Source organism: Lepisosteus platostomus, chromosome 9 (genome assembly GCF_059453375.1).
Source record: "Lepisosteus platostomus isolate fLepPlt1 chromosome 9, fLepPlt1.hap1, whole genome shotgun sequence".
Taxonomy (NCBI): domain Eukaryota; kingdom Metazoa; phylum Chordata; class Actinopteri; order Semionotiformes; family Lepisosteidae; genus Lepisosteus; species Lepisosteus platostomus.
Window position 1 is genome coordinate 35008695 of NC_142619.1, and position 14469 is coordinate 35023163.

A 14469-nucleotide genomic window follows, 5' to 3' on the forward strand; every position below is an offset into this window, starting at 1 on the left:
TTTACCTTATATGCTAATTTGTTTGCCTACCAATGTGGATCATTAGCAGGAAAAAAAGAACAATGTTCTTTGTTATAATAAGATTGAATACCAATGTAGAGTTAGCTAACTAGATCCAGCTACTTGGCTGTGGTGGTCTTTTGTTTGCTGAAAGAACATCTTTTTTACAGTAACTATGAACATTGTGCTTATTTCAACCTCATGAATGCAACTTCAGTACTTATGCCTTTTTTTTACAATAAGTAAGAACACTGTGTTGATTGTCAGTGCTCAAAGACATGTGGAAGGGGTACCAGATCCAGGGATTCATATTGCATGAACAACCTGGGTCGGCGTCTTGTTGACAGAGAGTGTCATGAAAACCAGAGAGTGGTGACAGAGATCTGTAATGATGTCTCCTGTCCAGAGTGGGCATCTAGTGAATGGAGTGAGGTAAGATGTTGTTGGTTAAACTTGTTAAAGTCTGCTTTTCTGCAGCTTTAAATGCATACGCTTTAACAGCAAAAAGTAAAGTAAAAGTTTCTTAGGTACAAAATGTCAACAATTTTTCAATGTTTTAGTATAGCACTATTGCAACCCACACTTAAATTGTGTTAAATGCTATTTTAGTGATTTCAGAGTAATATAAAAAGCATTTTCTCTGGCTCATTCAGAAGTTAACAGAAAAAAGCAGATGATAAAGTCTCACAGTTGAAGAAAGTAGGGTTGAGAAACAAATAGGTGTTCCACAATTCTTTGAATATCTTAAAGCACTGTTGGGAATAAAACGGATTTATTAAATTGGATGTACCAATTCCCTGAAGTTTGAGTCATGTAGATTTTATTGTCTTAAATGTTTAGATATTTTATTACACATCAAAAGCACTGGGCTGCAGAGCTTTATCAGCTATACAGTATACTGTATTTTGGTTTATGCTCAGTCTTCATTAACATACTTTTGTTCACAGTATGAAGACATTCATTATGAAGAAGGGAGTGCATTCAGCTCCAGTGTCCCCATGCTCTTACAGTTTATATTTTTCTTTCTGTGCATGCGCTCAGTGCCTTGTAACATGTGGGAAGGGGACAAGACATCGGCAGGTCTGGTGTCAACTTAATGAAGAACGAATGAGTGATCATTTCTGTAACCCGAACACCAAGCCTCAAGCAGTAGGAGTCTGTGAGCTTCCTGAGTGTGCCTCCTGGCAGGTTGGCGTCTGGGGAATGGTGAGTCCATAAGCAATCATTGTCTACATATTAGAGCACCTAGAGTAACATGGGTCATTTGAGATGTAGAGGCCTGGCTGATAGCATCTAACAACACTTCAGACGCTAATACAGTATGTTGCATTTTAAGTCTTTGTGAGTTAAGTCCAGAGTTTAGCAATAAATAGAAGCATACCTAAGGTGTATATTATCTTATCACCCTAAGAAACAGTTATACAAACAATGGAATTATGTTTTATTGAGATAGAGGACCATTTTTAATGAGTATGAATAGTACTTGTTATTAAAAGGTTATATATTTATTAAATATATTTATTTAATGAAATGTTACAAATACATTTGTTGATAAACTGTAGAACATATACTTTCAAAACTAGATTAGTGAATTAAAAATACTCAAGGACTATACAGTATTTAATAAAATGACTCTAGGTTTGTGGTTTATGATAAGGTTAAAACACTTAATAAAATATTTCATAAAGCATCTTCACCTCACGTGCATGAATACCATGTGCAAAATGGTGCTAAACCATTGTTTTTGTATCCTGTTAAAAATAATTTTGAATTTACTTAACTCAGTTAACATTAATGATTAACATTCTTTTAAGCAATTAGCTGTGTGTGCATTAAAAAATGGAAGTTTTCTGTATTGTAGTGTGCTGTGACCTGTGGCCATGGCTATCAGATGCGGGCTGTAAGGTGTGTAGCAGGGACATATGGGGAAACTTTAGATGACCGAGAGTGCAATGCAGCTGCTAGACCAAGAGACAGTCAGGTAAATGTTATGTTTAATATTCAAATTTCTTTGTTTCTACATAGTTTAACATCAAATCTGTGTTAATTTGAGAGCAAGTCTGCTTGAATTTACTGCCACAGAACCAAACAAAATATAATTCAGCCTTATAAAATTAATATAATTGGTGTTATTGGAATCACATGTGAATCATATAGTGTGGTGAAAGATAAATGGTCATTAAATGTGCTGTGAAGATGAAAAGGAATCACACTTTAATACATAAATAAATTATAGAAGCAGATTCAGTCCCTACTTCAGCTTAGTATCAGGTAACAGGCCAGAGCTTCTTCTGGTTTCTGTATCTTTAAGCAGACTAAGAGTACTTGACTATGTTCAGGTTGGGATGCTACTCTAATAGGATGCATCTAACATTGCTGATTACCATTTATACAGCTTGGCAGGCTGGGGCAATCAGTATAAAAGTGTAGCACTATAAAACAACAGCAGTGTCTGCAGTGGAGACTTTAACCCACAGTTAGTTAATCCAGAGCCCCAGCTACTACTCTGAAAATAAGTCATAGACAGAGGTATGGACAAATAGTCCAAACAAACTGAGGCTGGTTAAGTTAATCAAAGGCATTTGTCATGAGGCTTTTTTAAAAACAGGGTCATGATTGGCATTTGTTTAGTTTTCCAGTTTTTCTTCTGACTAGTTCATAGTAATTGCTGACTTACAATTTCAGCAGATTGAGTGTAAGGTACTGAGGCAGAGGTCTCTTGCTCTTATGTGAACAGGAATGTGAGATGCCTGCTTGCCCTGAGTCCCCTGCAGCATTCAGCACAGTCCACACTATTGTTCAGAGGGAATTCATAACACAGTGGAGATATGGCTCCTGGACTCCTGTGAGTATCAAATACAATTCAGAAATGACCAAAGTTGATTATAGTTCTTGACTGTCTTTAATACTTTTAGTGTACTTACTGTTTTTAAAAATAATCACACTGACAAGATTTAATGATCTCCTGAAAATATAATAAGGAGGGGCTTCAATCTGTATTTTATCTGTAAAAATGGAAAATCAGTCTGCCAATGTAAATTGGAATAATACTGTACAACCAGAGTGTGTATAGTGTCTTCATGATTGGCTAAATAATCAACTCCTTTGACTATAATATAATGGAATTAAGTATTTAAGCTACTCAAATTATACAATACCACAGACCTCATGCAGTTATTGCCTTAAATGAATATGTAATCAAATACTGAAATCTGAAATTTACTTCAGGTGAATTATACTGATCCAGTACTTATGGGCACTTGAAATTTCTTAGTTGAAAACAAATTGTTTATATTCTCACAATTCGCATTCATTCTGTTAAGGTATATTATACCAACCTTTATTCAGGGAACAAAGAACCTTTTAGAATCTTTGACATGAGGACAATAATAATGGCTGAAGACCCCATAAACCATGTTACATCTCTTTGAGCTTTAAGTGTTTTAACAGCAATATAAGTACAAAAAGGTTATTAAAGACAATTGGATTAGAGAATTCAAAGTAAATGATTAAAGGACCTTTGTACATAGCCAATACTATGGTTTTTGGTCTCTTATACAGAAAATTATTTCAATTATTCTTCATAGTATATCAGAGAAGGTATTGTCTACAAAACCTTTTATTACTGATAAAGGGAAATTCCAGGAGAAGACCTTTGAAATGAACCGGGACTGAATAGTAGCTATAGTTTACCTGACCTTACTTTGTAGAATTATCAGTTTTGGAATTCCTGTTATTACTGCCAAAGAACTGATGGGACCTTTCTTATTTGTTAATAGACTGTGTAAATGGCTTTTCCAAAGTTAATATAAACATATTCTCCTTTTATCTAAAACAAACAGATACTGAGATTTTCTGCTATAGATCTTCATAACAATGCAGGAACCTTTTATGTTATGTGGACTACTCCATGTTTTAAAACACAATAAGAGGGAAATAAGTTATATAAATAAACTGATTTTTTTATATTTTGTGGTTTTAATGCAGAAGTGGTTTGATTAAAAATGTTTGAAACTGGTATGATCTCTGAACCTAACATGTACCTATTAAGTGTAAGTCGGGTTGGTGTGAAACATATTTAGAAAAAATGTAAGCAAAGCAAACTAGGAGAAAAATAGAATGACTTAGATGACAACAGTGAATATGGATTTTAACGGTTCCCTATAAATGAGAGTGATGGCAACTAAGTAAAGTCATCTGACATAATGTCTTTTTACTTTCCCTCCATCCATCTATTTTCTAAGCACTTTATCCAACTCAGGGTCATGGGTGAGCCAAAGTCTATCCCAGCAAGCTAAGCAGGGTACACCCTGGACAGGATGCCAGTTAATTGCAAGGCACACAGAGACATAAACGTGCACACACTCACACCAGGGCCAGTTATCCCAGAAGCTAATTCAGTTACCAGTATGTCTTTGGACAGACCACATGCAGGAAATTCCTGCGAGGGAGAACATACACATTCTATGCAGATAGCGCCCCAGAAATTGAACGAGGGCCCCAGTGCTGCGAAACTCTCCCTTACTTTCTTTGGTTACAACTGATACCACTCCAATGAATAGTAGCACAACAAGGGCTGCTTTGAATAATTAATGTAATGTACAGTAGCATTTGTGACTTCACTCTGTAAACAGAATTCAATTGCTGTCTGTCCAGCCATGGAGACCCAGTAAGTTTGGAATGCCCTTCAGCTTCTAGAGGATTACATGTAGCTTTATAACAGGCTCATAATGCTTTCAGTGATCCCTGTGGCATAAACAATTTAGCACATCTTTAAGACTGATGAACTACAAACTCATGAAGAAATGTTACACTATTAAAGTATTTCAATGCATTTAATTTAATCAGTTTTTTTTATTAGGATTATACTTTTGGGATTATACTGTTTGTGATGATTACTGTACAGTATGTGTTGATCAGATCAACAGCCTAGGGTAATCAATTCTAAACTGTAACAAACTCTGTCTGTCCTAGATTGACTCAGCTATCTCTGGACTCACAGATAGGACAATTGAGAAGCACAATTATCCCTGACTATGAGGGATGCCAGAAGAGATGTCTATCAATTCATATCTTTGCTAAAGCTAAGGTTGCGCTAAGTGTGAGAGGTCTGAGTCCTAAAAGTCCATAGGTGTTTGTATGATTTTCAGTATAAACATTATCCTGTAATATTACTGTACTTTATAATATAAAGTAGCGATCCGAGGCTTAAGCCTGGATCCAGATGTAGGCAAGGGTAAGTGGTCAGCCAAGCGAGAAGCACGCAGCAGGAGGTGAGTTGCAGTGATTCAGAGAGAAGCAGGTGAAAACAAAACAAATGCCAGAACCATTATCCAAAGGTAGACAACAGGTCAAAACTGCAGGGTACTGTCAAAAGTATAAAAGGATGATCAATAGACCGAACCTAGTAAGTTCAAGCAAGTCCAAGGCCTGGGACACACCCCAAGCAAAGCAGGGAAATTCAGGAATCATACTTCAAATAAACACGGTCGGAGCACAGAGGTGAGTACAATGAGAACACCAAGACAAACTATGACAGAGCATCACACAGGCAGACATAAAATAGCCCCGAGCTAAACACGTGTCAGCAGGACAGATCTTCCACCACAGCAGGTGGTAATATGTTGATTAGTGTGTCCACCTGCAGCACAAGGGTTGCAATGCCGAGGGCTTTGGCTTGAGCAGGTATGAGAATTTGGATGTGTTTGTGTCACAGTGCTCTGTCACGTGCGGGAAGGGGAAGCAGGCTCGCTATGTCAGCTGCAGAGATAGCCAAGGCGGAGTAGCAGATGAGTCGTACTGCGCACACTTACCTCGCCCCCCAGAAACCACCGGCTGCTTTATTCCTTGTGGGCAATGGCATGCTGGAGAATGGTCTCCTGTATGTATTACAGTTTTTTTTAATTCTATTTCTTTATTTTTTGCAGAGCAGATTTTTTTCTTTTAAAAAGTTTCTTATCTCTTAAAAGATTATACATTTTCGTGATTATCAGTTTGCCGAGAAATACATGAAGCCTTGCAACAATGTTAGTTCCGGGCTAAAAAGTAGAAAGAAAGGGCACATTGTTTCTGCTGCTGCATACAGCAATATGGATATAGTTGGCATATTTTAAGTCAGGAAGTCCACAGCATTTACTTCTTTCCCCTCTTGAAATAAAGTTTTTTGTTTTCACTCCTTTCACTCCTTTCAGTTGAGGTATTATTAAGCGGCTGTAATACAAAAGATCCTGGAAAGTGTATTTTTAAAATTAATTTGTCAATTATATGCCATCTACTCCAAAAAAACAAGCTATGAAAATTTATCAAGCTAGACTACAATATCTAATATAACAGTTGTATTCTGTTGTATTAGTTATATCAGTCTTAAACCTGTTATTTACATTTTAATGTTGGTATTCATTTTGTTTTGCCAGTGTTCAGTTTCCTGTGGCATTGGGAGATCAACACGCCAGGTTGTTTGTGGAAACTACCACCACCAGGTGGATGACAGTCTTTGTGATCCAGATGATCGTCCCAGCACAGAACAGGAATGCACAACAGTGCCCTGCCCATCAGTGTATCATCTCCGACCCAATAACCAACCAAACACACCCTTTGTAGACTACCAGAACCCGCATCTAAATTACAACCCCCCTAGCCATCCAGGACACAGTGACTGGAATGTGCCATCTGCAGACAACCAGTGGAGGACGGGGCCTTGGGGCGCAGTACGTGTATCTAGTTAAAGACATGCAGTAATAATTCAGGTTTTTAATGCATTCATGTAATGAATAAATTCATGTAACATAATTTTTTCTTAAACATCAATTTAATGTTTCTCTTTGCAGGAGGTACATGCCGCTTTTCAGTTTTGCATTATAAGTGTTCTCACGTCACAGCTGTTAAATGGCAGTCTTTGCAGGGTTTTTTTTGTTTGAAAAAAACATTATAAAACATATCTGATATAGTGAGCTTACAAGAATGTTCCTTTATTCATAGTGTGTTACAGCTCCACGTAATTCCTCTGCGGTCCCCTTAAGAGGGCATAGACCTCACTCTGACAGTTAACCAATCACCTCACCTGTTTTGCACCACACCTCCGGCCTTCTCTTATTTCAGGAAATTCCGTCTCTTCACTCACTGCTCATTATTGCGTTTACCTTCTCCGAGCTACCTGTGTATTTACTACTTGGTTCTTCTTTTTCTGGCTTCTGAATCACCCTTTTGATTTCACCCTTTTGGCCTCTGGATTTCGGCTTCTGGTTTTGGCTTTTGTTTTTTGGTACTAGAAGTTTTGGCTTGGATTTTCTACTACGACTTTTGGACTTCGATTTCTGGTTATGGCGTTTGTGTTTCGCTATTGTTTTTTGTGCACTTGATTCTCTTGAATTGGACTCTATTACGATTTCTGGATTCTGGTTTCTGGCTTCGGCATTTTGTCTCCTTTTGGCATAAGAACCCCCGCATCGGACTTTCGACTTCAACTTGTGGATATCGGCTACTGGTAATTACTCTCTTTTCCTCTACAGTTTCTCTATTGTTTGGGTACTCCGCAGAGCGTAACAGAATACTGAACCCTAAATATGGATCCCGCGGAGTTAGACTCTATGTGTGTACTCCTTAATCAACATTCTCAAGCCCTCATTCAACTACAGGCAACATTATGCCAGATCTCAGGAAAGTTGTTGGACTTGCAATCGGATTCAACCCCACAGGACCCCCTCCCACCTCTCCCCCTCCTCCCACTACCTGCCCTCCTTCTAATACTCCTCCTACAGCCTGTCCCACCTCCAGACCTATAACTTTTGTCATCCCGGAAAGATTTAACGGAGATCCGTCTAAATAATAATAATAATTGCTTACACTTCTATATATATAGCGCTTTTCTGGACACTCCACTCAAAGCACTTTACAGGTAATAGGGACTCCCCTCCACCAGCACCAATGTGCTGCATCCACCTGGATGATGTCATGGCTTTTTGACACAATGTACTTAGTTTTTTCAACTCAACTCTGAAAACTTTCCAAACTCTCGTGAAAGGGTCGCCTTTATCGTTTCATTACTTACCGGTCGGACACTGAAGTGGGCTACTGCCTTAATTGAGCAAGATTCACTTGTAACTTATGACTTTGACCTTTATCAAGAACACCTTAGATCCGTCTTTGATCGATCAGTTTCCAGCTCACTTTCAGCCACTTTCCTAGCTTCTCTCTGTCAAGGCAGATGCACTGCTCAAGATTGTTCAATTGAATTTCGCATTCTAGCAGCTGAGACGTCTTGGAATCAGGACGCCCTTATTTTTCAATACCGACAAGGCCTCTCAGAAGAATTAAAGGATCTTTTGACTATCTTGCCTCCTACTGGTTAAACCCTTGAAGAAACAATTACTCAGGTCGTTGATTTGGATAACAGGCTCTGCGAAAGGTGACTGGAAAGGTCTAGTTCACGGAATTCCTCACCACCACGGAACTTTTCTTCTATTCATGTGTCCCCGGATCAACTGATGGAAATAGCCCATTCTACATTAACCACTGAAGAGAGGACCAGACGTCACTTGGAGGGTCGCTGACTTTATTGTGGTCAATTTGGCAACTTCCGGCCTCTTGTCCTGTCAGACCTCTAAGAAGACAACATTCCCAGCCTACCTCTCAATCAGTGGTGAGTATATTGACAGTTCTTACCTAAACCCCAACTGCACTCCATCTTCCTGCCACTCTCTCCTGGAAAAGTAAAAATCTGCCCCTGTCTGCTTTTATATACTCTGGAGCCGCCAGGAACTTCATAGACTCTTCCCTCGCTAAGTCCTGGAATATCCCTCTACTCTTTGTAAACCCACTTCTCCGAGTCCAGACTATTGACAGCTCTTCTATTCCTTCAGGCCTTATTTCCTGGCAGACCGTCCCACTCACCCTACAGATTGATGACACTCATCTTGAGCATATTCAACTTTTTCTCCTGGAGTCTCCTTTACATCCCCTTTCTTGGCTACACCTACATGACCCCCACATTTCCTGGTCTCATAATGAACTAGTAGCTTGGGGTGCTAATTGTCTTTCCCGCTGCTGCCATCTGCCTATAAAGGTAGGCTTCACAGACCTCTCTCAAACTGATGTTTCCAGACTTCCACATCAGTACAGCATCTTGTTGGAGGCCTTTAACAAACAAAAAGCCCTAACCCCCCCTTATGACTGTTCAATTGACCTCCTACCCAACACTAATTCTCGAAGGGGGCAAGATCTATCCTCTGTCTAATACGGAATCTCAGGCATTAGAAGAATACATCCAGGAATCACTCAAAGCTGGCTTTATTCTCCCCTCAACATCTCGCTAGCTTCTTTTTTGTCGAGAAAAAAGATGGGATGTCTCAGACCTTGTATGGATTACCGCGGTTTCAATGATATTAGCATCAGGAATCGATATCCATTACAATGAATTACTACTGCTCTGGAATCTATACACGGCGCCACCATCTTCACTAAATTACATTTACATGGTGCAAACAATCTCATTCGTATCAGGGAGGGTGACGAATGGAAAACGATGATTAGGTATGAATACCTAATTATGTCTTTTGGCTTGGTTAATGCCCCTGCTGGTTTTCAGAATTTTATTAATGTTTTCTGAGATATCCTACAAAGATTTGTCTTAATTTATTTAGATGACATTTTAATTTTTTGGAAAAATGTCATTTGAAAAAAAAATGTCATGTATCTACAGTCCACTTCTTAGGGTATGTTCTTTCTTCTTAAGGAATACAAATGGATCCAAGTAAATTAGCGGCCATCAAAGACTGGCCATCACCAAAAAATCTGAAACTTATCCAGCGTTTTCTGGGGTAGTCCAATTTTTATAGACGTTTTATTAGGGATTTCAGTTCGGTCGTCGCTCCCATAACTGCGCTTACCTGCAAGAATCCGAAACAAGGCAAATGGATCCCACAGGCAGAAACTGCATTTACCCACCTTAAACATATTTTTACAACAGCTCCTCTACTATGGTAACCAGATCCCTCTCGGCTCTTGGTTTTGGAGGTAGATGCATCAGCCTATGGACTGGGGACAGTTCTTTCTCAGCGCCATGGTCTAAAACCAATTCTTCATCCCTGTGCTTATTTTTCCAGAAGACTTTTGCCTGCTGAGTCCAATTATGATGTTGGCAATCAGGATCTTCTAGCCTTTAAACTAGCTCTGGAAGAGTGGAGACATTGGCTGGAGGAGGCTCAACACCCTTTTGTCATTTACACCGAACATAAAAATCTGCAATATTTACAATCCGCAAATTGACTGAGTCCCTGTCAAGCCAGATGGTCATTATTTTTCTACCGTTTTCGTTTCTTTATTACATATACCCCTGGCTCAAAAAACAGCAAGGCCGATGCTCTCTCCTGGCTTTATCACCCTCCTGAAATGAATAAGGATCCAGAGCCCATCATCCCCCTGGATAGGTTTATAGTGGCTATTAGATGGGACATCGAAGAAGAGGTCAAATGTGTTCTGTCTGACCACCCGATTCCTTCACAATGTCCCCCTGACAAGCTCTTCGTTGTCAACCCGGTCTGATCCGTAGTCCTCTGTTGGGGTCATGACTCCCACTTTGCTGCACACTCCGGAGTCCTCAGAAACCTTGAAATTATTTCCCGAGACCTCTGGTGGCCTACTTTAAAGAAGGATACGACAGATTATGTTTGCATGTGCCCTGTATGTGCCCAAATTAAATCCCCCCCGCCAGACGTCTGCCAGACTCTTACAACCTCTTTCAATTCCTAAACGTCCTTGGTCCCACATCTCAGTGGATTTTATTACAGATCTTCCGGAGAGTCAAGGACACACTACCATGCTAGTCATCATGGATTGCTTTTCAAAAGCAGTGCATTTCATCCCCCTTCCCTCTCTTCCTTTGGCTCAAGAACTGGCGGACCTGTTTATCCAACATGTTTTTAGACTTCATGACGTAGTCATTGACCGGGGCCCACAATTTACTTCTAGGTTTTGGAGGGCGCTTTTTGCAAATCCCTCGGAGCCTTAGTTTCTTTGATCTCAGTCTATCACCCACAAGCCAATGGCCAAACAGACCGAATGAATCAAGATCTGCAGAATTTTCTTTTGAGCTTATGATAAAGTTACAGCTCCACGTCCCATTTAGGGGGCATAGACCTCGTTCTGACAGTTAACCAATCACCTCACCGGTTTTGCACCACATCTCCGGCCTTTTCTTATTTCAGGAAATTCTGGCTCTTCACTCTCTGCTTAGTATTGGGTTTACCTTCTCCGGTAAATTCAGGCTTCTGGTTTTGGCTTTTGTGTTAGTTTGCTGTTTTGTGGTACTAGACGTTTCCTCTTGGATTTTCTACTACGACTTTTGGACTTTGATTTCTGGTTACGGCATTCGTGTTTCGCTATTGTTTTTTGTGTTCTTGATTCTCTCGGATTGGACTCTCTTTTGATTTCTGGATTCCAGTTTTCTGGTTTCTGCCTTTTGTCTCACTCTTCCTTTTGGCATAAGAACCCCCGCATCAGACTCTCGACTAAGGCTTGTGGACACTGGCTACTGGTAATTACTCTCACCCTCTACAGTTTGTCTATTTTTTGGGTGCTTTGCATAGGAACCTCTTAAATATTTTGCACACGCATTCATCAGAGCGTAACACAGTTACTATGATCTTTGCGAGGCTGAGCCGATAAACTAGGCCTTGTGACTGTATCATGTCACTAGCTGAGTGTGACCAGGATACCCCAGGCAGTAATAGACAATTGGCTGAGTATATTAAAAGAGTGTGATTATTTGCCAGGAGATCTCTTTGCTCTAAGTAGCACAATGACTTGGCTTCCCAAGTCCTTGGAGACTGGTGGGGCTGTCGTTTAAGAGATGCACATCTCCTCCATTTAGCACTGAACATCATATAAGTGGCTGTGTTGCCTGTGATAGTGTCAAAATGGTGAGCGGGTTGGAGGAGTCTGTCTGTGCTTCTTAATTCCCTTTTTGATTTTAATTCCAAATATGTTCAAAATACTTATCTTAGGCAAAATTGTTCTGCTGCTGTCAAGAAAAGTGACAAGTATAGAAACGCATGGTCTTTTGTTAAAAAGGTCTTTTGAAGGGTGCAGTGTGCCATGATTGTCACGATTGTGATAATTGTGTTCTTTTGAAACAGTGCTCCAGTACCTGCGCAGGGGGTTTTCAGCGGCGTGTGGTGGTCTGTCAGGATGGAGAGGGCCACACTGCCAACTACTGTGAAGAGAGACTGAAGCCTGCCGAGTCGAGAAGCTGTGACTCAGGACCATGTCCTCGCTGGAATTATGGGATCTGGGGAGAGGTGGGTCCTGTGACAAGCTGAACCAAAAAGAAGAAACTGATATTTTTTTTTACTTTAATATTTTACTTTAAGTACTTGCAGCATTTGCTCTTTCATCACCATTCCTGAGTTTTTCAGAGTAAATGTAAATTTACTACATTTTCAAAGGAGTTACACACTGAATAAGATAACTGTTTGCATTTGTATTAAGCATGATTTTAATAGACTATTAAGAAAGAAGGAAGAGATACGTAAAAATAGTGTCTCAGAAAAGGTGGTTCATATCAACAAGTCCGGGATGTGCACTGCACAGTATAGGTCTGGGAAAAGGAAGCTAAATGTTTTCAAATAAACAATTACCAAGTAACCAAGAGCCCAGATGAAGTAAAAAGCATGTGACAATATGATACATAAGGACAGGGGCTGCTCACCAATGTTAAGTTACAAATATTGTATGAAATTATCTAACAGACATGTTACACAGTTTGTTTAGATATGGTTTGAGAAATTAAGACAAATAACATGCAGTACTAAATTGACTGTTTTGTACAGTCAAGTTGAAAGCATTTTTTCTTTTCTCAGTGCACCCAGACATGTGGAGGTGGGACAAGGACAAGACTAGTTGTTTGCCAGCTTTCTAATGGCCAAAGATTAAATGACCATAACTGTGACATTTTGGAAAAACCACCTGACATGGAGCAGTGTAACATGCAGCCGTGTCCAGGTAGTGTTTCATGGCAACGAGGACCATGGAAACCGGTACGATAGTATTCTTTTTTTACTTTATTGTTGTGTTGTTGTGAATAAATATCAATTGTGCTTCATTACAGGGAGCTTATTTCAGGTTAACCTGACTAATATGTTTCAGCAGATCTCTGGGACATTAAATTGGATTCTGGGGTTCACTGTAGCTGCAGCCCACCCAGGCTGTGTTCTCAATTACATGGAGCTGATTAAAACGGTGCTCATAATTTGACATTATTACAAACATATGTATCAAATTATAAGTAAAGGCTTGAAATTTCAAACTATGAATTAGAATAGTAATGATGTCTGTGAATGCATTGTATTGAGAAGCAAACAGATAATTAAAATTATATTTATTTAATATGTGAAACATGCTTGCTATACTATTTCCCTGTAATCAAAGTACACAAATGTATATTTGTGTATAAGAGTTTTAATATTTTTTTCTTTACAAACAGCAACAAATGTTTTTGTATATTGTATGTGTATCTTTGTACAGTTTTAATTACATTCAGTTTTAAATATAATATTATGTTTATATTTTAACTGTTTTGCTGGTGCATTAAGTCAGACCTCTCTCTTATCTTAATAAATGACCAAACTTGTACAGAGGAATATATTTTAAAACTAACTGCATTTTTCCTACATACGGTAGTTGTTTTTTTGTTGTTTTCAGATATCTTAAGACCATGAAGTTTCTATCCCATTTATTGTTTGCAGAATGTAGTATTACCATTTAACATAATATTTTTTCCATAAAACCTAGGATTTAGGATCGCAATGTGTAGTAGACTAATTAGCAGTTTTCAGCCGTCATTAAAAAGGTTAAGAATAATTAAAGTTTGTCACTAGAAAGTGCGTATTACATTTTATGTCAAATTTACTACATAAAATTAACCATATTATAATTACATGCTGTTTTCTTAAAAGAAAATAATAATTTGGTTTAATTAATAACCATATTACTAAAGTTCATAGCTGTTTCAGTGGTGTATTTTTTTATTTAAAACTACAGGTATGGAGTTAATAAAGTAGGGAAATTTGTTTCACTCACTCAAAAACTATTAAAATATTAAAATAGTTACAATAATCATTTAACATTATTAAAATAATTACAAGCCATACATATAGAGAACAAAATTAATACAATATCTGTGCACATAAGTTTTAATTAGTATACTAACTTTGATTGAACAGAACCTGCCATAACATAGAATATTATTTGTTCAGGTGGGTAGCTGCGTCAGCATGCGTAGGCTGCAAAGGAACAAGTAATAGGTTTATTCCATGCTGAAAAAAAGAAGAAAGAAGCCTCTGAGTTTGCAAGCTAATGCACTTAAGATTTATTATGTTTCAGCCAATGTAGTTAGAAAATGATTATGTAAACGGTTCAGACATATACTGTACGGTACAGATGTGGAACACTGTGGATCTTTCCTTCTCAGATCCA

At 38.7% G+C, this 14469-nt stretch overlaps 1 protein-coding gene across 1 annotated transcript in view; it reads left to right on the forward strand.

Moving 5' to 3' along the window:
* Window positions 1-14469, forward strand: part of LOC148654895 (A disintegrin and metalloproteinase with thrombospondin motifs 20) — a 169460-nt gene that overhangs the window by 105556 nt on the left and 49435 nt on the right. The window contains exons 21-28 of the mRNA XM_088644799.1: window positions 268-432; window positions 1042-1206; window positions 1862-1981; window positions 2738-2845; window positions 5717-5881; window positions 6414-6707; window positions 12132-12293; window positions 12855-13031. Of these exons, the coding sequence (XP_088500925.1) occupies window positions 268-432; window positions 1042-1206; window positions 1862-1981; window positions 2738-2845; window positions 5717-5881; window positions 6414-6707; window positions 12132-12293; window positions 12855-13031 (1356 nt within the window). The remainder of the gene's footprint in view (window positions 1-267; window positions 433-1041; window positions 1207-1861; window positions 1982-2737; window positions 2846-5716; window positions 5882-6413; window positions 6708-12131; window positions 12294-12854; window positions 13032-14469) is intronic.